The 24,894-nt window shown below is 44.8% G+C and overlaps 1 protein-coding gene across 8 annotated transcripts in view; it reads right to left on the bottom strand.

The window, feature by feature from the left end:
- phactr4b (phosphatase and actin regulator 4b) overlaps nucleotides 1-24,894 on the bottom strand; it is a 126,586-nt gene that overhangs the window by 5,782 nt on the left and 95,910 nt on the right. For 5 of the 8 annotated variants that reach the window (XM_034288741.1, XM_034288740.1, XM_034288737.1 and 2 more), the window contains 6 exons: nucleotides 12,554-12,697; nucleotides 11,144-11,672; nucleotides 10,624-10,895; nucleotides 6,297-6,510; nucleotides 5,813-5,868; nucleotides 1,027-1,088 (listed from right to left, as the gene is read on the bottom strand). In XM_034288741.1, coding sequence (XP_034144632.1) covers nucleotides 1,027-1,088; nucleotides 5,813-5,868; nucleotides 6,297-6,510; nucleotides 10,624-10,895; nucleotides 11,144-11,672; nucleotides 12,554-12,697 — 1,277 coding nt within the window. The remainder of the gene's footprint in view (nucleotides 1-1,026; nucleotides 1,089-5,812; nucleotides 5,869-6,296; nucleotides 6,511-10,623; nucleotides 10,896-11,143; nucleotides 11,673-12,553; nucleotides 12,698-24,894) is intronic. The other 3 variants (XM_020045181.2, XM_010867370.4, XM_034288742.1) reach the window with 1 other exon arrangement.

Genomic DNA, 24,894 nt, shown 5'->3' with positions numbered 1-24,894 from the left:
AGAAAGCGATGGGGCATATGGGACACTAGGATATTTGTTTAGTTCAAAGCACTATGACCACCAAAACACTTCCCCAATACTTTTTGGGGGGTGGTACAGTACATCATTAAACTTGAGATTTGGTAATCACCATATATTTAAACAACTTTGACCTATAGTCACCAACTGTATTTCAAAGTGTGTATCATATTCTAATTACACAAAATGTGCACGTGTTGGACATATCACTTATATCACTTCAATATCACTTCAAGCACAATAGCACAAAGAAACAGAAACAGATTTATTACCAAGTAGATTTTCACATACAAGGAACTTGCTTTGGTTTGTTGATGAATAACTAAAAAAACAATAGTGCACAGACAATAACAGGCAAATGCATATGTTCCAAATAAAGTACAATTAAGTGACACATTAATAATAGAAGATATGAAAAACTGTTTACAGAACAAGATTCTATATGATTGTTTGGTGTCAGTGGGTTCAGGATTACAGTCAATGTCAGTAAGGGACACGGGTCTTGTTGATGAGGTTTCTGTACCAAATATTAAGTTCTGCTTTTCTGATGTATCAAATCGCAATAAATCGCAAATCACAATAAAATGCAAATGAATTACTTAAAAATCATACAGTGTGATTTTCTGGATTTTTGTTTTAGATACCGTCTCTCACAGTTGAAGAGTATCTATGATAAAAATTACAGACATGTTCTACATGTTTTGTAAGTGGGAAAACCTGCAAAATCGACAGTGTATCAGATACTTTTTCTCCCCACTGTACATTCTAATAGTATTTTAGTAAAAAAAAAGTAAAAAGAAAAGCAATTGAATATTTTATTGAATTTAAAGTATAGGCAGTATTATGCTTGCAATGCATATGAACAACTATTCAAACTAAACAATTAGTTTTTTGGGGCCAATATCTTTTTTTGCTCTTCTCAAATACCAAAAAAAAAGTTTTTTACAAGAAATGTGTGTATTGTTACCCGGGTCAGATTTCTGTGTGTGTTTTTGTTGATGGTCTTACCTTCCTGGTGAGCCTGCGTTTTATCTCTCGGACCTCTGCCTGCCTGTCAGCATGGTTCTTGGCTGGAAAAGATAGAGTGGTATAGAACCCTGTGAAGACTTTGAGCCAAGCTTAACAGTTGGATTCACAAAATAGGTACATTATGGTCTCCCTCACAAAATGCGATTTCACAATGGGATTAAAAAGATTTCCTAGGTACCAGCGGCTGCTACCTCCGTGAAGTTGGCACCCCATAAAAGGAAATAATCTCCAAAACTATGCCATTCGTTTGTGCTGCGTTTGTGCTGATTTGTGCCGTAAAAACTGACGTTTGTGCTGGTTTTGTTTTTGAGATATTGAACATTATTTTTTTGGTTGTGTTATGTCACTCTCCACCCCATGTCATTCAAAGCGCTCCAAACCGGTGTCATTCGTTTGTGCTCGGTTTGTGCTGATTTGTGCCGTTAAAACAAACACTATCTATTTCCCGTTCACAGATATAACAATTTTAATTCGGGAGCTGTGACGTCATCTCTCCACCCCATTTCGTTCGAATCTCTCCAAACCGGTGTCATTCGTTTGTGCTGATTTGTGCCGTAAAAACAAACATTTGTGCTGGTTTTGTTTTTGAGATATTGAACATTATTTCTTTGGTTATGATGTTGTATGTTGAGATAAGCCTATAGGAACTTTTTTTTGATCGAGTTATTAAGACTGTCAAGGTAAATAGGCGGAAGCAAGATGCAAGTGACTCAAGTTTTAATGTAGTAGGCTATATAGTCCAGAGATAACACACAATAAGTCCACAAACACTGATGATGATGATGATGGCGACACAGGGACTTCGATGGTCGGTGATGGTGATGAAGTGCTCAGTCGTGATGAAGAGTGATGAGGTGAATAATCCAGCAGAAGTGAAGACACAGACGATCAGGAGCGTAAACAGGTAGGCTACACACTCGACTCAACATTAAACAGGATAACTGAACACACACACGAACGATGCACCAAACAACGATACGACAAAGGAGAAGCAGACAACACAGTGAGTATGGATGAGCTGAATGAGCTGCAGCTGGTTTATGAGTGATGGTGATCAGCTGCGCGCTGATGGGTGTCATTCGTTTGTGCTGATTTGTGCCGCAGGCTATAAACAATGGTTTTGTTTTTGAGGTATTGAACATTATTTTTTTGGTCGAGTTATTAAGACACTCTCCTCCATCCCATGTCGTTAAAATCGCTCCAAACAGGTATCATTCGTTTGTGCTGATTTATGCCGTAAAAACAAAGGTTTGTGCTGGTTTTGTTTTTGAGATATTGAACATTATTTTTTTTATCGAGTTATTAATACACTCTCTAAAAATCGGTCCAAACCGGTGTCATTCGTTTCTGCCCATTTTGTGCTGGTTTGTGCTGGTAAAAGTTTTGTTTAAAAATCATAAATCGTTTGTTTTTTTCTTCTTCTGGAAATCAAGATATAGCTACAACTATTCAAAGGTTTTGGTTAAGTAATATAGCCTAGGCCTAACCTAAAAAAAAAATTCCCCTGTAATGTGTAAGATAAAAAGGAAAAAATAAGAGTAAGCTAACAGCAGTGAACACCAGTAATAATTGAGCACAAAATCAACATCTTAGGCCTACTGATTTCTAAAAAACAATGTGATGTTGAAAACGAGTAATGGTAGCCTAGCATACATAAAATTCAGCTTTGAAATTACTAAAACAGGAAATGTATTTTAGAGTGTAATCCTATTTCACAATATCAGCAGTATTGTGCAAGTTAATACATTATAGATTATCCTTACTGTTAGGCCTATTTAAAAGTAGTTCTTTACATTCCAATATTACTGCCTCAGAATTGTAAGTATTACTCCTGTATTTCTTATTATTTAGTTTCACCAAAATGTAACTAAGAACTTAACATTCTTAAACAACTAGACAGAACCCGTCCAGGGCAACGTCGCTATCCTTTCACGAAGTGCTGAAATGTATGATTTCCAGAAGAAGAAAAAAACAAACGATTTATGATTTTTAAACAAAACTTTTAACAGCACAAAATGAGCAGAAACGAATGACACCGGTTTGGACCGATTTTTAGAGAGTGTATTAATAACTCGATAAAAAAAATAATGTTCAATATCTCAAAAACAAAACCAGCACAAACCTTTGTTTTTACGGCATAAATCAGCACAAACGAATGATACCTGTTTGGAGCGATTTTAACGACATGGGATGGAGGAGAGTGTCTTAATAACTCGACCAAAAAAATAATGTTCAATACCTCAAAAACAAAACCATTGTTTATAGCCTGCGGCACAAATCAGCACAAACGAATGACACCCATCAGCGCGCAGCTGATCACCATCACTCATAAACCAGCTGCAGCTCATTCAGCTCATCCATACTCACTGTGTTGTCTGCTTCTCCTTTGTCGTATCGTTGTTTGGTGCATCGTTCGTGTGTGTGTTCAGTTATCCTGTTTAATGTTGAGTCGAGTGTGTAGCCTACCTGTTTACGCTCCTGATCGTCTGTGTCTTCACTTCTGCTGGATTATTCACCTCATCACTCTTCATCACGACTGAGCACTTCATCACCATCACCGACCATCGAAGTCCCTGTGTCGCCATCATCATCATCATCAGTGTTTGTGGACTTATTGTGTGTTATCTCTGGACTATATAGCCTACTACATTAAAACTTGAGTCACTTGCATCTTGCTTCCGCCTATTTACCTTGACAGTCTTAATAACTCGATCAAAAAAAAGTTCCTATAGGCTTATCTCAACATACAACATCATAACCAAAGAAATAATGTTCAATATCTCAAAAACAAAACCAGCACAAATGTTTGTTTTTACGGCACAAATCAGCACAAACGAATGACACCGGTTTGGAGAGATTCGAACGAAATGGGGTGGAGAGATGACGTCACAGCTCCCGAATTAAAATTGTTATATCTGTGAACGGGAAATAGATAGTGTTTGTTTTAACGGCACAAATCAGCACAAACCGAGCACAAACGAATGACACCGGTTTGGAGCGCTTTGAATGACATGGGGTGGAGAGTGACATAACACAACCAAAAAAATAATGTTCAATATCTCAAAAACAAAACCAGCACAAACGTCAGTTTTTACGGCACAAATCAGCACAAACGCAGCACGAATGGCATCGTTTTGGAGATTATTTCCTTTTATGGGGTGCCAACTTCATGGAGGTGCTGCTGGTCTTTCAAAGAGGGGAAGCTAATTTTTGGCCTACATTATAACCCTCTGATGGTCTTCATTTGTAGTGACACTCAGGGTCTTTGGGGTCTTTTGGACCCCAGACAATAACATTTAATTTTGTAACAGAACAATATATTTTTTTTTACAAATATAATTTTACTCTGTTTATTAATGGCTTTGCTAAAATCAGGTAGACAATATTAGCACCTACTGTATATGAATGAATGAATGAACGAACTATCTAAAAAATATATATTAAACTTTGTAAAACTGAAACAAGGATTGTGGTGTACCCTATAATTATGTGAAATGTATGATGCAAATCGGCTAGCAATTTCGCCAAACAAATATCAAGAACTATTGCAGCAGTTTGTCTTTCAAATATACTTGAGAAATCCGCGATGGGACTGAGCGCGAAATAGCTTCTGTGACTTCTTATAGTACAGACCGCTGTCAGTCAAAAGGAGATGCAGTTTGACAGATCGTCAGATCCTCCAATCATCACGCGGAAGCCCGGAGTCTGGGCCAGCCCACTCCTCATTCACCCCCAGAGACGCTGAGCGTTCGTGGACGGGACATAATCGCAGCATTTATCCAATCATCGTCTAAAACTGTTCTAAGCAGCCCCATTGAAGTCAATGGACGCTCAGCTTCAACAGGGAAATGCACTGTGACGCTGCGGGATTGTATGAGAAGAAAATCGAGTCAGCCGGCCTGTAGCTGATTCTGAACTAACTAGTTATAGAGATGAACGTGTTTTAACGCATTTTTTGTCAATAAAATGTTTACACAATAGTACATATTTGACCATAATTTATTTTGACATTATAGGGGAAGCCTAGCTTCCCTTGCAGTCTTAAAGAAATCCCCACTGCTAGGTACATAATCTGGGTTATTTATAACTGGTCTCGTGCTTTTGTAATGTGGCCTTGTTTATATACAAAATCTTTATTGAGGGAAAAATACTGAACCAGCTGGCATTGAGCAGTGATTAAGGATAAACATATGCATTATTCCTTCCACCCTTCTTTGAAGTCATGTGAGTATGTGTGAATGTACTTAGCGAATAAAGGTGATTCTAATTGTATGTGATTGGAAAGGTAAACACATGGGCTCCATGAAATTTCTTTTACCTGTCTAGTCATTTGTAATAAGTACTTTGGTAAAAAAAAATACATTTAGGAATAATGAATGCACTTCTATATCCACAGTCTGGATTTGAAAGAATAATAAAAAAAAATTGAGGCTATACAGCTTGAGTGTTATAAACATTGGCATAAAACACGCTTTTGGGATCTGCTTTGCACGACAGCCGAAACTAAGCACATGAGACATTTTTAGGTTACATTCTTCAAAATCAATGGCCATTCACCACCATTACCAAGTCCAGAAATGGATGTAGCAGCTAAGGATTGGTGCTCTAAAAAATTTGAATGGGACCCTGTTTATAGTTCAGACAGAAAGGAAAGCGTTGGTGAAAAGCTGACTAACAGAGTCCATGCGGAGTATCTCTATGAATGAGGATGAACAAAAGGGAACTGGATGGACAGAAAGAATATAAGAGAGAATGAAAGACTCACGCTGAAGGATGTTTCTCTGCTCCAGCTCCTCTGCACTGGGTCTCTGGCTGAGGCGCCTGTAAGACAGAGGTTAGGACATCACCATCACCCCAGCCTGATGTTGTTTCTGCAGGTGTGTGTGAGTAAGAGAATGTGAAAGAAGGATAATGAGACTATAAATCTGAGTGTGTTTTATATATGTATCTATGAGTGTGCATATGTATCAGTGTGTGAGAACCTAAAAAACATCCCCAATAAAGTTTATGGCAGGTCCCCATTAGGAAAGATCTGGTTCGGGACTGGGCATAGTGAATTGGAGTTACTTTTAGGTTTAGGAATACTGGTTAAGCTTAGATATTAAGCTTAGGTTGCATTTAGGGGTAAAGGTTAGGTTATTGAGGTTAGGTTCAGATTAAGGCCAAGGCGATATGGAACTGGTATTTCTAGGTTAGTTACCCACAAGTACAGAAAAACCAAGGTGTGTGTGTGTAGCTCAATGAATGACCTTGTGAGTGCGGAGCCGATCTGTGTGCGTATGGCCTCCCACTGCTCCCTGCTCTGCCAGGTCAGTCCAGTTGACCCTTGGTGAGTGTGTCCCGGAATGTGTCCTCCAGTGTGGCTGCTGGACTGGTCCTCCCAAGCATGCCTCTCCAGGGTGTGCCTGTTACTTAGTTTCAAAGCCAAAGTGTCTTTCCTTCTGACCCTGCTGGCCAAACCACCTTCACCAGAACCAAAAGAGGTATACAAAGACAAAAGTCTTAATTGACTCAATGGTTGATGTTGTCTACCACTGGCAGTACCATTACACCAAATACATTTTGGGCATGTGTAGATGTATTTACTAAATAAAGGAAATCCTGAGTCTGAATCGGAGCAGTCAAGAACTTACACAATAAAATATTATCATATTACCAATCCATTACGTACTGCGATTCTCACATTTTTCACAATTATAATTGCATTACATTCAAAGGGATTGAAAAGGAAAATGTATTTCAATCCGATGTTCCAAATGTTTATCAGTATTTGCCTACTGCAGGGAGATATTCCCAAAACATTTCATTGAAAGCTATGAAAGAAAAGCTTTTATTAGTGCCATGAACAAGTATTTGCATCTTTCCTGATTTGCTCTATTATTTTATATTTGTCCCACTGAATGGTTTCATATCATCATACAAAATGTAATATAAGACAAACAAAACCCAAGTAAACTCAAAATTCAGTGTTTTAATGATTATTTAATTTACAGAAGAAAAAGGTTATTCAACACCAACTGTGAAAAAGTGATTGCCCCCTTAGTTACTAATTTAACCCCTTTACCAAATTCAGATGACAGACGAGTCAAAAGTGTTGGCTGCAGTTATGTCTGGCGAAAGCAAACAAAGCATTTCCCAATAAGAACATCATCCCTACAATCAAACATGGTGGTGGTAGTGTAATGGTGAGGGGATGCTTTGCTGTCATCATTGAAGAGACCATGCTCTCTACCAGAACATTCTGAAAGAGAAAGACAGCTCATCACTTCGTGATCTGAAGCGTAATAAGGTTATGCAGCAGGACAACAGATCCCAAACTCAAGAGTAAGTCCAACTCAGAATGGCTCAGAAGAAACACAATTAAGGTTCTTGAGTGGCCTAGTCAATGTCCTGACTTGAACCCCATCGAGATTCTGTGTCTGGTCCTTAAACAAGTAGTTCATGCTCAGAAACCGTCAAAAGTCGCTGAATTATAGCAATTCTGCCAAGAAGAGTGGGCCAAGATTCCTTCACAGCGATGTGATAGACTGATCTCCAATAACAGGAAGCCTTTGGTTGCAATTGTTGCGGTTAAAGTTATAATTTTTACACTCAATTTTGCGTTTACTCAGGTACTGTTTGTCTTACATTACATTTTGTATGAAAATCTGGCAACACAGCGGTTCAAAACCCTTTAATGATGAGTTACATTTTGAGCAACGTGACGTCGCCCGGTATGGCGCAGCCGGGGCCCCGCCCTGGAGCCAGGCCCGGGGTTGGGGATCGTATGCGAGCGCCTGGTGGCCGGGCCTTTCCCCGTGGGGCCCGGCCGGGCTCAGGCCGAAGGAGTGACGTGGGGCCGCCTTCCCGTGGGCTCACCACCTACAGGAGGGACCATAGGGGTCGGTGCGGAGGGGATCGGGCAGCAGTCGAAGGCGGGGGCCTCGACAACCCGATCCCTGGACACGGAAACTAGCTCAAGGGACGTGGAACGTCACCTCGCTGGCGGGGAAGGAGCCTGAGATCATGCGTGAGGTTGAAAGGTTCCGACTAGAGAGTCGGGATCACCTCTACGCACGGCTTGGGCTCTGGAACCACACTCCTTGAGAGAGGATGGACTCTTCACCACTCTGGAGTAGCTCATGGTGAGAGGCTGCGGGCTGGTTAGGGTTAGGTCCCCAGCTTTGCCGCCATGTGTTGGAGTTTACCCCGGTGAAGGAGAGGGTCGTTTCCCTGCGCCTAGGGGTCGGGGATAGGTCTCTCACTGTTGTTTGTGCCTACGGGCCGAACAGCAGTGCAGAGTACCCAACCTTCTTGGAGTCTCTGGGAGGGGTGCTGGAAAGTGCTGTCAACTGATCATCACCTGGTGGTGAGTTGGATCTGATGGCGGGGGAGGAAGCTGGACAGACTCGGCAGGCCCAAGCGTACTGTAAGGGTCTGCTGGGAACGTCTGGCCGAGTCTCCTGTCAGAGAGATCTTTAACTCCCACCACCGGCAGAGCTTCGACTGGATCCCGAGGGAGGCTGGAGATATTGAGTCCGAGTGGACCATGTTCTCCACCGCCATTGTCGAAGCGGCTGCTCGGAACTGTGGCCATAAGGTCTCCGGTGCCTGTCGAGGCGGCAATCCCCGAACCTGGTGGTGGACACCGGAAGTAAGGGATGCCGTCAAGCTGAAGAAGGAGTCCTGTCAGGCCTGGTTGGCTTGTGGGACTCCTGAGGCAGCTGATGGGTACCGAAAGGCCAAGCGGACTGCAGCCCGGGTGGTTGTGGAGGCAAAAACTTGGTCCTGGGAGGAGTTCGGTGAGGCCATGGAGAAGGACTATCGGCTGGCCTCAAAGAGATTCTGGCAAACCGTCCGGCGCCTCAGGAGAGGGAAACAGTGCCCTACCAACGCTGTTTACAGTAGAGGCGGGCAGCTGTTGACCTCAACTGGGGACGTCGTCGGGCGGTGGAAGGAGTACTTCGAGGATCTCCTCAATCCGTCACGTCTTCCATTGCGGAAACAGAGGATGAGGGCTCAGAGGTGGACTCGTCCATCACCCGGGCTGAAGTCACAGAGGTAGTCAAGAAACTCCTCGGTGGCAAGGCACCAGGGGTGGATGAGATCCGCCCTGAGTACCTCAAGTCTCTGGATGTTGTCTGGCTGTCTTGGTTGACACGGCTGTGCAACATCGCATGGCGGTCGGGGACAGTGCCTCTGGGATGGCAGACCGGGGTGGTGGTCCCTCTTTTTAAGAATGGGGACCGGAGGGTGTGTTCCAACTATAGGGGGATCACACTTCTCAGCCTCCCCGGGAATGTCTATGCCAGGGTACTGGAGAGGAGAATACGGCCGATAGTAGAACCTCGGATTCAGGAGGAACAGTGTGGTTTTCGTCCGGGCCGTGGAACACTGGACCAGCTCTATACTCTCTACGGGTGCTGGAGGGTTCATGGGAATTTGCCCAACCTGTCCACATGTGTTTTGTGGATTTGGAGAAGGCATTCGACTGTGTCCCTCGTGGCATCCTGTGGAGGGTGCTTCAGGAATATGGGGTCCTGGGTCCTTTGCTAAGGGCTGTCAGGTCCCTGTACGACCGAAGCAGGAGCTTGGTCCGCATTGCCGGCAGTAAGTCAGACTTGTTCCCTGTGCATGTTGGACTCCGGCAGGACTGCCCTTTGTCGCCGGTTCTGTTCGTAATTTTTATGGACAGAATTTCTAGGCGCAGCCAGGGGCCGGAGGGTGTCAGGTTTGGGGACCACACAATTTCGTCTCTGCTCTTTGCGGATGATGTTGTCGTGTTAGCCCCTTCAAACCAGGACCTTCAGCATGCAGTGGGACGGTTTGCAGCCGAGTGTGAAGCGGTGGGGATGAGAATCAGTACCTCCAAATCTGAGGCCATGGTCCTCAATCGGAAAAGGGTGGTTTGCCCACTTCAGGTTGGTGGAGACTGCCTGCCTCAAGTGGAGGAGTTTAAGTATCTAGGGGTCTTGTTCACGAGTGAGGGAAGGATGGAATGGGAGATTGACAGACGGATTGGTGCAGCTTCTGCAGTAATGCGGTCGATGTATCGGTCTGTCGTGGTGAAGAAAGAGCTGAGCCGCAAGGCGAAGCTCTCGATTTATCGGTCAATCTACATTCCTACTCTCACCTATGGTCATGAGCTTTGGGTCATGACCGAAAGGACAAGATCCCGGATACAGGCAGCCGAAATGAGGTGGCTTGGGCATCTGTTTCGGATGCCTCCGGAACGCCTTCCTGGGAAGGTGTTCCGGTCCCGTCCCACCGGGAGGAGACCCCGGGGAAGACCTAGCACACGCTGGAGGGACTATGTCTCCCGGCTGGCCTGGGAACGCCTCGGTCCCCCTCCCCGGAAGAGCTGGAGGAAGTGTCTTGGGAGAGGGAAGTCTGGGCATCTCTGCTTAGACTGCTGCCCCCGCGACCCGGCCCCGGATGAAGAGGAAGAAGATGGATGGATCTGGCAACATTCAGTATGCAATAATGGAACAAAGGGGGCAAATACTTTTTCACTGCACTGTAATAATAATCATCGACCTGAATAATAAGTCTACGACTGCTATCTGACAAAAAAAACTGAAACTGGGAGATACGCACTCTGTGGAGACTCCTCCTCCTCATTTTCATCTGAATCTTCATCTTTGTAGAGCACTGGCCCGTCCGAGTCGCTGTCGTCTCTTTGCAGTTCCTGCTCTTCCTCATTATCCTCTTCCTCCTCACTGCTGTTGGGTCCTTCCGGGATGACGCTGACGCTGGGTTCTCCTACCATGCACCTCCTGCTCCGTGGCTCCAGCTCTGGCTGGGGGAGCTCTCCATCATACTCCTCTTCCTCCTCTTCATCCTCTTCCTCAGAGTAGTCATCTTCAGCCCTGATGAGGAAAAAGGAGGAAAGGGAGAGAAATGAATACCAGATGAGATTTTGGCAAAACGATGCCAATCTAATATCACTGGTGATTGAGATGTCAAACAGTTAGAATCGCAGAAGCATTCTGTGGCTACATTCTACAATACACCCATGAGATCCTACCAACTTCACGCCTTGCATTTCTCAAGTGTGATTTACTAAAGTCTCATAAATGGTTTAGATACCCACAGTGCAAAATCAAACAGTACTTACAGTTTGAGGGGCTGGAGACTGACAGCTAGTGGGCGGCCGCGGTCCCCCTGGTATTCGGACTGGGTCTCGAAGAGCAAGGAGTGGGCTGAGCGCTGCAAGCCATCGGGGTGTGGCTGGGCAGGCCCGGGACTTGAGAGGGCCCTCTGAATCATGATGTGCAGCGGCACAGGTGCTGGCCGCTGGGGGGACTCGCTGGTGGGGCTGGGAGGGTCGAAAAGCATGGGCTGGGGGATGGGGTGTTGGTAGGAGTGCTGATGGTGGAGGTGGTGTGTGTGCAGATGCTGGCGGGGGGGAGAGGGGGGTGTGTGCGTTGGTAAGGGCGGCGACGGAGGAGGGGAAGGCAGCTGGAAGCTCACTGATTGGCTGTTCTGGCGGTCTTCAGAAGACAACGGGGAGGGGGTGGAAATAGGCTGGGTCGAGGCATCCTCCGGGGTGCGCTTGGTCACCGGGGTGGTCCGCTTCGGTGGCATTGGTGGCGAGGGCTTGGCTGGCACCAGGCTGCTACCGCCGCCAGCCTGCATGAGGTCGCCTGTAGGATGGAGAAACACAGTCTGAATTATTACTGTTCATCTGGCTGTCAGCAGTGGAGTGGAGTGCACGCGATTGTAAGCGTATTCATACACGCGTATGACCCCGAATAACATGGGATCCATTAAGCATGGACAATACAAACATATCAAGTACACTTGGCAACTGAGGTTTACAGTGACGCCTTGAAGTACACATGTTCTAAGCATAAGCGATGTAAAAATTATTGGCCATTGGTGCATCTGATGGCATATCTGAACAGAGCATTATGGAAATGTTCCATTCTACCAAGCTCTGGAATAGGCATTTCGCTATTGCATGCAAACCTTTAAATCAATAAGCTTGATGAAGTGGTTGTCAAATGTGTTTTCAATGTAAAAATGTGCATTAAAATACATTGCTGTGGACTCACACTGCGTCCAAGCACAATAGATCGCAGCACCTATTGACTGCAAGGTTTCAAGCATGCAATGTGACTGGTTTGGATTACGACATCCAAGTTATCCCCTGCCCCAGCAAACCCTCCTTCACCCCACAGATGTTCCTTAGAATTAGCATTGATGCCACAGCAGCGAAACCCGTTCACATGCCAGAGGTGGTGATCAGATGCTTGCATACCCGCAGGCACGCATACACACACACCCACCCACAAACGCACATGCAGTCTAACAGTGGCACCAGCAGAAGAGCGCTCAATTGAATTTCAGGGTTAGTCCAGCAGAATTTAGCTGGGGTTTGACACGTCAGGATGATGCAACAAAATAGGTTGAGATTTAACGGGTTGGAGGGTGTACACAGCCACACACACAACGCAGGCTTGGCAAGGCACCGTTGCTGGGGGTGGCCGACGCCAGTAAAGAGAGGTCATCCTTCATTTTTTACCTGAGCGCAGGCCTCTGCCCTCCCGTCGGCACAGGTAGACGGGAAGAGACAGGTAGACGTCGTAGTCGCCCTCACGTTTCCAGCAGGACCAGTAGAGTGGCAGCTGGGAGTTGTTCTGGTTCTCACCCCCCTGTATTGTGGAGGCTGGCAGGGGACGAAGAGTCACGGCATGGAGGCCCTCAGCTCTCTCTCGGAGGGCTGAATGCTCAGCATGTGTTCTCACATTCAAATCATCTTATTTTAGCTCTCTGGTGTATTTACACAGGGTGCCTGTATAACTGAGCATTTTTGGGACAACTGCTGATGTAAGGGCTTTATGAAATAAACCGGACTGATCAGGACGCTAGAATTCGAAAACAAAATACAACAAAGTGTTTTTGCAGTTGTGCCACCGATATATTCGAAGGCTGAAAACACACTGCCAGTGCCTCAGAACAAGGAGGTTTGTTGTTGCAATCCTTTGCTAAGTGTCTAAAGGCTTGTCTGGACTGTGAGAGGGACACCAAGTAGAGGACACAGAGAGAGGTAATCACCTTAAGTGTTGGGACCTTCAGGTTTGCCGTTAATGTTTCACTACCTGTTAATCCATTCTCAAAACAAACTAGCAAAATGGCTTTGAAAACAGTCCATACAGGCTCTGATATGGAGATAGAATTGCTTCTAAATTATTGCAAATTTGCAGATCACAATTTACAAATGTATATTACAATGTGTAAACAGAAAATAAAATGTACAAATAGTGTAACATCCACGAAAACATTTCTCATGATCTGCAAATGCAAAACAAATATATTTCACAACCCATAAATGAACTCCATTCTACAAAAAATATTTTCGATTATCCCTCACACCCTTGAACAATAAATACACTATTTGCGGATCACATTATATTTGTGGATTGGTTCCTATTTGTTTGTAACATTTTGAGTCAAGTTTTGCGATGTTTGATACAAAATAAAAATCTACAATTACACAAATTATATGAACAAATACATCATGATCTGTAAATATGAAACCTGGTCCACAAATGCAGGGTTTACAGTGTAGTAGGCTATATACAACATATACCAGAGTTAAGGGCTGTTATGCACTCTGCAAAGTATAGGCATACAAAGGTATATCGCTCAACCTTTTTTCTGTACCACCTGTTGATACTGTGATTTCATATGACACATCTGTTCTATACTATTGTATATATTTTCTATAACCTCTTTTTCGCTGTTTGTGCTCTGAATGTTGATCAAACTGTAAATATAGTATTCAAGTTTTCTTGTCTGTGTCAATTTTGTTCATACCCCTTACCATTTCATGTGAAATTAAAATTAAAAGCCTGAATATATTTGTAATTGTCTAATTTTGTTTTGCCCATATATGCTTAATTGATAACATACAAAAAACTCAAACTAAAGTCAGACAAGTGTTAGATATAATATTTTTTTTTTTTTGTCATGTTTATTTATAATTTATATTTTAGAAATGTTGCTTTTTTAATATATGTATTTCATGCTCATCCTACCCATGTATATTTTGATTGTATGTGGTTAATAAAACTATGCTGTATAATGGTTCAAATTATCACACTAAATATGCTGATGCTGTGTATAATCAAGAGGTCTAAGGTAAGGTTAGGAACATGTGTACATTCTTTCTCTGTTGTCTCTGGCCATTCATTTCCTGGCTACTTCTGAAGATACTATGGTAGCATGCTACCTTTTACCTTTAATTTCTGTCACAGTAACAGAAATAAAATGAATGACGGTAAGTATTTTCTCTGACAGGACAGTAGACTAATATGTTACAATTGGGCAACAAATGAGGACTACGCACACACATGCACCCACAGAAGTAGTACCACTCCTGGCCAGGTCTTCAGCTAACAAACATGGATCTGTAGACCATTTATCCAATGTTATGTTTTTCAGTACATAACATGTACGTTTTCATAAATGGCCCTCCCTTCGCCACAACACAAATTCAGAGACACATTTTCATGGCCGGTTTGAGATATGGCTTTTTCCTTGTAACTCTGCTTAGAAGGCCATCATCCCAGAGTTGCCTCTTCACTGTTGACACTGACACTTTGCAGGTACTATTTAATGAAGTTGCCAGTTGAGGACCTGTGAGGCGTCTGTTTCTCAAACTAGACACTAATGTATTTGTCCTCTTGCTCAGTTGTGCACCGGGCCTCCCACTCTTTCTATTCTGATTAGAGACATTTTGCGCTGTTTTGTGAAGGGAGCAGTACACAGTGTTGTACGAGATCTTCAGTTTCTTGGCAATTTCTGGCATGGAATAGCCTTAATTTCTCAGAACAACAAATGGCAAAAGGGTTTTCTAATGATCAATTAGCCTTTTAAAATGATAAACTTGAATTAGTAAACAACATGCCATTGGAACACAGGTCTGGTTGTTGCTGATAATAGGCCTTTGTATTTACATATCCCATGAAAAATCTGCTGTTTCCAGCTGCAATAGTCATTTACAACATGAACAATGTTTTCACTCTATTTCTAATCAAATTTATGTTATTTTAATGGACAAAATATTTTCTTTTCTTTTGAAAACAAAGACATTTCTCAGTGTTCCCATACTTTTGAACAGTAGTATAATCACCTGTGAATTCACCTTGATTGAACTTGCAGGTGCCTAAACCCATTAGAAGCAGTTGCTTGAGTGAGTCAGCAAGGCACACCTAGTCTATGTCTCCAGTTAAACCTCAGCTTCTGCCTTAAGTTTTGTCTTCAGCAAGTGAAATGCAAGCTTGAGATCAGGTTGAGATCAGGTGATTGACTTGGCCTTTGCAGAATATTTCACATCTTTGCCTGGGTTGCTTTCGCAGTATGTTTTGGGTCATTATCCATCTGTAAGGTGAAGCGCCGTCCAATCAACTTTTCTCAATTTGTCTGAATCTGAGTGGACAATATATCCCTATACACGTCAGAATTCCTCAGGCTGCTTCTGTCACATCATTAATAAACACTAGTGATCCAGTGCCACTGGAAGCCATGCATGTCCTTGCCATCACACTGCCTCTACCGTGTTTTACAGATGGTGTGGTATCCTTCGGATCATGAGCCGTTCCAAGCCTTCTCCATACTTTTTCTCCCCATCATTCTGGCACAGGCTTATCTTTGTTTAATCTGTCCAAAGAATGCTGTTCCAGAACTGAGCTGGTTTTTTTAAATGTTTTTTTTTGCCAAAGTCTAATCTGGCCTTTTTATTCTTGAGGCTTATGAATGCTTTTCAACTTGTGGTGAACCCCCTGTATTTGCTCTCATGAAGTCTTCTCTTTATGGTAGACTTGGATACTTCCTGGAGAGTGTTCACTGGACTGGATGTTGTGAAGGGGTTTTTCTTTACCATAGAAAGGATCCTACGATCATCCACCACTGTTGTCTTCTGTGGACATCCAGGCCTTTTTGTGTTGCAGAGCTCACCAGGGCATTATTTTTTTCTCAGAATGTACCAAACTGTTAATTTTGCCACTTCTAATGTTCCTGGTATTTCTCTGATGGAACTTCTTTTTTGAAGACTAAGGATGGCCTATTTCACTTGCACTGAGCGCTCTTTTGACCACACATTGTGGGTTCACAGCAACAGCTTCCAAATGCGAACTCCACACCTGGAATCAACTCCAGACTTTTTACCTGCTTAATTGATGAAGAAATAACGAAGGAATAACCCACAACTGTCCATGAAACGGCTTTTGAGTCAATAGTCCAATTACCTTTTGTCCCTTGAAAAAGAGGGGCTAAATATTAAAGAGCTGTAATTCCTAAACCCTTCCTCCAATTTGGATGTGAATACCCTCAAATTAAAGCAGAGGGACTGCACTTTAAGTCCATATTCATTAATTATTCATTTATACTGTAACTAGAAAATATTTTGGTAAACAGACAAAAAAAAACTTGTGTCAGTCTCCAATTATTTCCGGACCTAACTGTACCTTTGTATGCCTACAATTTGCAGAGTGCATAACAACAGACCTTAACTGTGGTATATAGCCTACTATAAACCCTGCACACTGTAAATCCTATTAGGTTGTATTTTAAACAAGGTAACCACATGGGTACTCTACACACAATCAGTATGGTATATAAATAAATCAAAATCAGCTAGATCATGTGGTGGTCCAAATGAAGCTGGCAAGTTTATCTTTTTAAGATGGATACATGCACATTGCATATGCCTGCATTTTGTTGTATTTGTTTGAAGACTAAACACACTGTAGATGTTATAGTATCAAGAGGAATGCTGAGGCGTCATTCCATGTTGTCTGAACTTCTGCTGAAGTAGTCGTGCAACGTAGAGCTGAACCAGGAGCAATTGTCTTTATCATCTAGGCAAAGAAACAATGAAATGACAATGCGAGAGCTACATGTGAAACTATCACAACATAGGATGGCTGGATAGCTGGCTAGCTAACAAACTACTTTGACAGGGATAAATAAATCAGGCAGAGAGAGTGACACGTGTGTCACTAGTGTATCTACTCTATTTAGTAATGAAGCCTATACCCGGTAAACTAGCTAGTATTGTAGCGATACAACGCTAGGTTTTAGTCAGGCACAAAAACAATTACCTGAGTGAGGCATACAAATAGCTAGTTGGTCACAGTAGATATCAAGCCATTTCTTCCAATAACGGTTTTTAAAACAGCTTGCCAGTTTTCTGTATAGTTGCTATTTTCACCAAGACTTCAGGAAATATTACACTTCGTAGCTCTCGAACCAAGACCTGACATAAGACTAAAGGCAAGTGCCTGATCGGCAGGAGCTCAGGCCAAGATGGTGTAAAGAAAGTTGGCGAAGAGATAACCCTATTAGCCTCGTTGGATTGCAAGTACAAATTGTTTTTGCAAATCTAAGGCGGAATATTTGCATAAAAAGTTGGTAAACAAAAAGGAACCAATCCATAAACACAGTTTTCTATCCACAAATATGATACGTTTCACAAACTAAAATGTCACTCACAAATATCTCTTCACCTGATGAAAATAGTTTGCATATTGTGAATTCCGATTGCGGATCGTGATTACAGATCATAAATTATTTGTTTGTGAATTTTAAATGTGTTTGTTTAAAGATTCTGAATTACATTTGTGGATTGCATTTCCTATTTACAGATCGTGATGTATCCTTGCTTTGAATATATTTAATATATAAGTTTGAAGGAGTTTATTTATGGGTAGTGAATTATTTGTAGAATGTGTTATGTATTTGCAGATCATGAGAATGTTTTTTGTCGATGCTACAGTGAGGGAAAAACTTTTTTGATCCCCTGCTGATTTTGTACGTTTGCCTGCCGGTGTAGCGAGCTGGACCCGGCCGTGGACACGTACACATTAAGCTGTACGTGTCTGGGGCCGCTTCATGCTCATGAGGGTGCTACTGAGGAACCTGTGTGCACCATCTGCGCCGTCCTCCCTTTACCGGTGAGGATGGAGCGGCTTGCGTACTTCACCGAGGAGGTCCCCCTCGCCGACGTCCTCTCTCTCCTCTCTGAGGAGGACTCCTCCCCTCGGGTGAGCGGGTGTGGCGGCGTTCCAGCTCTTCCTCTTCGGAGGGGAAAGAGGCTGTCGTCACCCCCAAGGACAGGAGGATTTCTTTGCTGCCACCCGACGTCTGCGCATCCCCTTGCCGGTGCCAGAGGAAGGGGATGATTTGTTCGAGGCTGCCCGCTGGACGCGGGGCCACCGCCGACAGCTGCGACAGAGGTCCCCTCTCTGTGTAAATACGCAGAGGAGGCGTGGAGCGCTCCGTTCATGACCAGGGGGACCGTGAAGTCACACCTCACCTTCACTACTGTGGAGGGACGGTTGGAGATGCTGAGCAGGAAACCTGGAAACAGCTCTGGTGTCCTTCCTGGATCTGGGCCTGAGTACCTGGTCCGACAAGAGCCCTGCCCTGCCTTCGGTAAGGGACTGTGTCTCCGCCAGCTTGGCGGAGAAACAATACGCCCTTTCGATGCAGTCTCTTGCAGCCTGCAACAATGTGGGCCTCCTGGCTGCGGCGGTGGCCGGGATGACGGTGGGTCGCACCTCTTTGACCCCGGCTGAGGTGAGCGAGGTGGCGTGTGCCTCGGCGGCCATTTTGAAGCTGACTCAGGCTAATTCCCTCTCGGCTGGTAAGGTGATGGCGATGTCGGTGGTGCAGGTTTGGCACTTATGGCTGGCGTTGACCTCCCTGAAGGGAACGCTCCACTTCAGGAGGACGCGCTGTTCGGTGCTGCTGTCACCGAGGCCCTGGTGCGTCAGAAGAAAGAGAGGGAGGAGCGTCTCCGTTTGGGTCCCCTCTTACCCGTCCCTTTTTCGTCTGCAGCGTCCTCTGCTCCTCCTGAGGCCTTGCGGAGGCCTGGGGGTTGCTTACGTTGGCGGGCGCAACTTTGCCGCGCTAAGGCAGTGGGTGCTGCTGAACTGGACACGGCGCATCCGACGCAGCGCATCCGACGCAGCGCCCCCAGAGGTTGTCCCCTCCTCCTCCTCGCCAACAGAACGACGGGAGCCTTGACTCTTTGGGGGGGGGTGTCCCTCGGACACTTCCTCACCCTGTGTGCGTTTGGTGGGGATCTCCTCTGTTTCGGTAAATAAAGCCGTGTGTTCACTTTACCTGTGAGTGAGCCTTCATTTCAAACAGCCGCTGTGTGCCAGGGTATGGTTAGTGAGCGGGCTCCCTGCCCTCAGTCTCTGGCCGTAGAGACCGTCATGACATCTGTGAAGGTCGCTGCCCTACAGGGGGAGATTGAGGACCTTCTAGAAAAGGAGTCCCTAGTCCCGTTGGGGCGGAGGGAGAAGGGGCTGTACTCCCCTTGCTTCCTGGTGTCCAAGAACACGGGGGGCATGCGGACGATTCTTTACCTGCGTGTTTTAAACAAATGCGTGTCAAAGCGGCCATTTCGCCTGCTCACGACGAAACGTCTCCTGGAGTGTGGGCACCCCGGGGATTTTTGCGTCAGCATCAATCTGAAGGATGCCTACTTTCATGTTCCTGTTCTGCCACGCCACAGGAAGTTCCTGCGGTTTGCCTTTCAGGGTCAGATGTACGAGTACACAAGGATTCCGTTCGGGTATGTGTTGGCCACCCGCACTTTCACCAAGTGCGTAGAGGCTGCGTTGGGACTGCTGAGGTGTCAGGGGGTCAGGTTTCTGGCCTACCTGGAAGACCTGTTGGTTCTAGCGCACTCGGCGAAACAGGCAAGTATTCACACGTTCCGGTTGGTGACTCAGCTCACTCGCCTGGACTTTGCGGTGAACTGGAAAAAGGTGCCCCCCAGCCCAGTCAACTGGTGGTATTTCTGGGGCTACAGTTATCCACAGTCTCTGTGAGGGCCTTGGCTCATGTCCGGCCGTCACGAACGGTGGCGGTGTACGCGGTTATGTCTCTCCTGGGCTTGATGTCGGCGTGTTGCTCCCTAACCCGGCTTTTCTGTCCAAGGTGATCAAGGCGTCTTTTCGTTCTATGAAGATGGTGTTGTGTGCGTTTTCTCCACCTCCCCATGCGGGTGTGAGGGAGGAGAGGTTGCATCGTTTGTGTCCGGTCCGCGCTTTGGCACAGTATGTGCAGCTCTTTGTGTCCCTAGCTCTTTGTGTGTCACGGTGGCCCCAAGGTGGGCCAGCTGTTGTCAAAACAGCGTCTCTCTCACTGGTTGTGTGAGGCGATTGATCTGGCCTACAAGTTACGTGGTATTCCTGCGCCTAGTGGGTTTGCGGAGCCCACTCCACGTGTGGGGCGCGGCCTTAGCCGCGCCGTTTAGGCGCATGGGGGTGGAGGACAATTGTGCGGCCGCGTCTTGGGTGATGCCGTCGCCATTTGTCTGATTTTACTTGTGTGACATGGCCTCAGGCACGTTGGCTCACTCTGTGCTCAGTGTGGCTGAGTCTGGGGTGTGAGTTGGGTCCGTTGAGCTACTGGGATGGCGCAAATTGACTTGGGTCCATCCGCTGCTCCGGTTTACCTGTGTGCTTTTCTGTGTGACGCTCGCGTTGTGTGTGCTTGAGCGTCTACTTGTGCGCCAAGTCAGGGTCTCAGAGTGTTCTATGGGCTGGCCTCGGATGCTCCGGTTCAGTCAAGACTGATTGAGGAGGTACCGGTTGGGTTGGTGCTGTGTGTACATTTGTTCGGGGGCTGTGGTCAGCACGCAATCAAATGTGCTTAGTGTGAGCCGGATGGAAGCGGCTCAGTGTCGTGGTTTCCACGCCTGGGCCGTCCTGTTTGGCACTTGTCTCTTTGGTGAGGTGGGTGACAGGCAGGGAGTACATCTTGGGCCTCTTTTATAGCCATGGGGCAGATGGCCATGAGAGGTGCGATTTGCATATTTAAATATTCAGTGACTGCCTATTGGCAGAAAGGGTAAACCAATAGGAGCGAAGCCCCTAAGGGCGAAACTCCACTCATAGAACTGGGGTTACGAAAGTAACCATCAGACCTTAATGTGCTTCTTCTTGAGCCACTCCTTTGTTGCCTTGGCCATGTGTTTTGGGTCATTGTCATGCTGGAATACCCATCCACGACCCATTTTCAATGCCCTGGCTGAGGGAAGGAGGTTCTCACCCAAGATATGACGGTACATGGCCCCGTCCATCGTCCCTTTGATGCGGAGAAGTTGTCCTGTCCCCTTAGCAGAAAAAAACCCCAAAGCACCTCCACCTCCATGTTTGACTGTGGGGATGGTGTTTTTTCATACACAGCATTCCTCCTCCTCCAAACACACAAGTTGAGTTGATGCTACAGAGCTTGATTTTGGTCTCATCTGACCACAACACATTCACCCAGTTCTCTTCTGACGGGCCTGTACATGTGCATTCCTGAGCAGGGTTACATTGCAGGCGCTGCAGGATTTAAGTCCTTCACGGCGTAGTGTGATACCAATTGTTTTCTTGGTGACTATGGTCCCAGCTGCCTTGAGATCATTGACAAGATCCTCCCATGCAGTTCTAGGCTGATTCCTGATTCTCATGATCATTGCAACTCCATAAGGTGAGATCTTGCATGGAGCCCCAGACCAAGGGAGATCTTGTGTGTTTCATTTGCGAATAATCACACCAACTGTAGTCACCTTCTCACCAATCTGCTTGGGGATTGTCTGGTAGCCCATTCCAGCCTTGTGTAGGTCTAAAATCTTGTCTCTGACATCCTTGGACAGCTCTTGGGTCTTGGCCATGGTGGAGAGTTTGGAATCTGATTGATTGATTACTTCTTTGGACAGGTCTCTTTTATACAGGTAACAAACTGAGATTAGGAACACTCCCTTTAAGAGTGTGCGCCTAATCTCAGCTCGTTACCTGTATAAAAGACACCTGGGAGCCAGAAATCTTTCTGACTGAGAGATGATCAAATACTTATTTCACTCACTAAAATGCAAATCAATTTATAACATTTTTGACATGCGTTTTTCTGGATTATTTTGTTGTTATTCTGTCTCTCAATGTTCAAATAAACCTAACATTAAAATTATAGACTGATTTCATTTCTTTGTCAGTGTGAAAATGTACAAAATCAGCAGGGGATAAAAAAAAAAATATATTTTCTGTTTACGCATTGTAATATAAATTTTTAAATAGTGATCTGCACATTTGCAATAACTTAGAAGCAATTCTATCGCCATACTCTGATACAGTTGTGCTCAAAAGTTTGCATACCCTTGGAGAATTGGTAATATATGTACCATTTGTAAAGAAAACATGAGCAGGCAAAACACTTTTATTTGTTATGGGATTCACATTCAACTGTAGGTCATAACAAAATGGCACAATTATAAAACAAAACATGGCAACAAAGAAAAGAATGAACTGGTCCCTGTTCAAAAGTCTGCATACGCTTAGTTCTTAATACTGTGTATTGCCCCCTTTAACATCAATGACAGCGTGCAGTTTTTTGTAATAGTTGTCTATGAGGCCCCGAATTCTCGCAGGTGGTATAGCTGCCCATTCGTATTAGCAAAATGCCTCCAGGTCTTGCAAAGTCTTTGGTCGTCTTGCATGAACAGCACACTGAGATCTCCCCAGAGTGGCTCGATAATATTAAGGTCATGAGACTTTGATGGCCACTCCAGAACCTTTACCTTTTTCTGCTGTAACCACTGGAGGGTCAACTTGGCCTTGTGCTTAGGGTCATTGTCGTGCTGGAAAGTCCAAGAGCGTCTCATGTGCAGCTTTCATGCAGAAGAATGCAAATAGTCTGCCAGTATTTTCTGATTACATGCTGCATTCATCTTGCCATCCATTTTCACAACATTCCCTGTGCCTTTAGAGCTCTCACACACACGAAACATCAGTGAACCACCATGCTTCATAGTGGGGATGGTATTCTGTCCACTATAGGCCTTGTTGACTCCTCTCCAAACACTGCACTTATGGTTGTGACCATAAAGCTCTATTTTGGTCTCGTCATTCCAAATTACAGTGTGCTGTTATGGAAATTCTGAACTAAGGTGCATTTGAGAAATGTCTGCTTTTCTATTTCCTGGTATGTACAGTGGGGAGAACAAGTATTTGATACACTGCCGACATTGCCGGTTTTCCCACTTACAAAGCATGTAGAAGCCTGTCATTTTAATCATAGGTACTCTTCAACTCTTCAAAAGAAATCCAGAAAATCACAATGTATGATTTTTAAGTAATTAATTGGCATTTTATTGCATGACATAAGTATTTGATATATCAGAAAGCAGAACTTAATATTTGGAACAGAAACCTTTGTTTGCAATTACAGAGATCATACGTTTCCTGTAGTTCTTGACCAGGTTTGCACACACTGCAGCAGGGATTTTGGCCCACTCCTCCATACAGACCTTCTCCAGATCCTTCAGGTTTCGGGGCTGTCGCTGGGCAATACAGACTTTCAGCTCCCTCCAAAGATTTTCTATTAGGTTCAGGTCTGGAGACTTGCTAGGCCACTCCAGGACCTTGAGATGCTTCATACGGAGCCACCCCTGGCTGTGTGTTTCGGGTCGTTGTCATGCTGGAAGACCCAGCCACGACCCTTCTTCAATGCTCTTACTGAGGGGAGGAGGTTGTTGGCCAAGATCTCGCGATACATGGCCCCATCCATCCTCCCCTCAATACGGTGCAGTCATCCTGTCCCCTTTGCAGAAAAGCATCCCCAAAGAATGATGTTTCCACCTCCATGCTTCAAGGTTGGGATAGTGTTCTTGGGGTTGTACTCATCCTTCTTCTTCCTCCAAACACGGCGAATGGAGTTTAGACCAAAAAGCTCTATTTTTGTCTCATCAGACCACATTACCTTCTCCCATTCCTCCTCTGGATCATCCTGATGGTCATTGGCAAACTTCAGACGGGCCTGGACATGCACTGGCTTGAGCAGGGGGACCTTGCGTGTGCTGCAGGATTTTGATCCATGACGGTGTAGTGTGTTACTAATGGTTTTCTTTGAGACTGTGGTCCAAGCTCTCTTCAAGTCATTGACCAGGTCCTCCTGTAGAGTTCTGGGCTGATCCCTCACCTTCCTCATGATTGATGCCCCACGAGGTGAGATCTTGCATGGAGCCCCAAACCTAGGGAGATTGACCGTCATCTTGAACTTCTTCCATTTTCTAATAATTGCACCAACAGTTGTTGCCTTCTCACCAAGCTGCTTGCCTATTGTCCTGTAGCCCAGCCCAGCCTTGTGCAGGTCTACAATTTTATCCCTGATGTCCTGCAGTTAATACAGGTAATGAGTGGAGAACAGGAGGGCTTCTTAAAGAAAAACAGGTCTGCGAGAGCCGGAATTCTTACTGGTTGGTAGGTGATCAAATACTTATGTCATGCAATAAAATGCAAATTAATTATAAAAAAATCATACAATGTTTGTTCTAGATTCCGTCTCTCACAGTTGAAGTGTACCTATGATCAAAATTACAGACTTTTACATGCTTTGTAAGGAGGAAAACCTGCAAAATCGGCAGTGTATCAAATACTTGTTCTCCCCACAGTAACTATTTTCTTTGAATGTGAGACACATGTCTGTATAAATATCAGAGCATCACTAGGGGTACTCTGACCATGTTCCTCTGCTTAAATCAAGAAGGGTATCTGTCCTTTGCTCCTTAGGAATGTAGGAGAGGGGGATCTGGTATTTGCCTAAGGGGCATCATTGACTGGTATCAGCAGATTAAAGGGTTACTCAATCTGCCCATCTGAATAACTCATCAGGGCATCTATTGTCTGTCCGGATGCTCTTTAGAGTTCAAGAGGTTACCCATGTGGGGAAGGACAGCTTGTCCCTTGTGTGAAGCCTAGGTATTGACAGAACAAAGGGAATGTCTTTTATTGACAAAGACAGATGGGCAGCATCTTACCACTCCCCTTTTAACTGTAATAAATACGGACTGTTCATGTATAT

This window comes from Esox lucius, chromosome 20 (genome assembly GCF_011004845.1).
Source record: "Esox lucius isolate fEsoLuc1 chromosome 20, fEsoLuc1.pri, whole genome shotgun sequence".
In the NCBI taxonomy this organism is placed as follows: domain Eukaryota; kingdom Metazoa; phylum Chordata; class Actinopteri; order Esociformes; family Esocidae; genus Esox; species Esox lucius.
The sequence above is the reverse complement of the archived record's forward strand: the minus strand, read 5'-3'. Positions and strand labels throughout refer to the sequence as shown.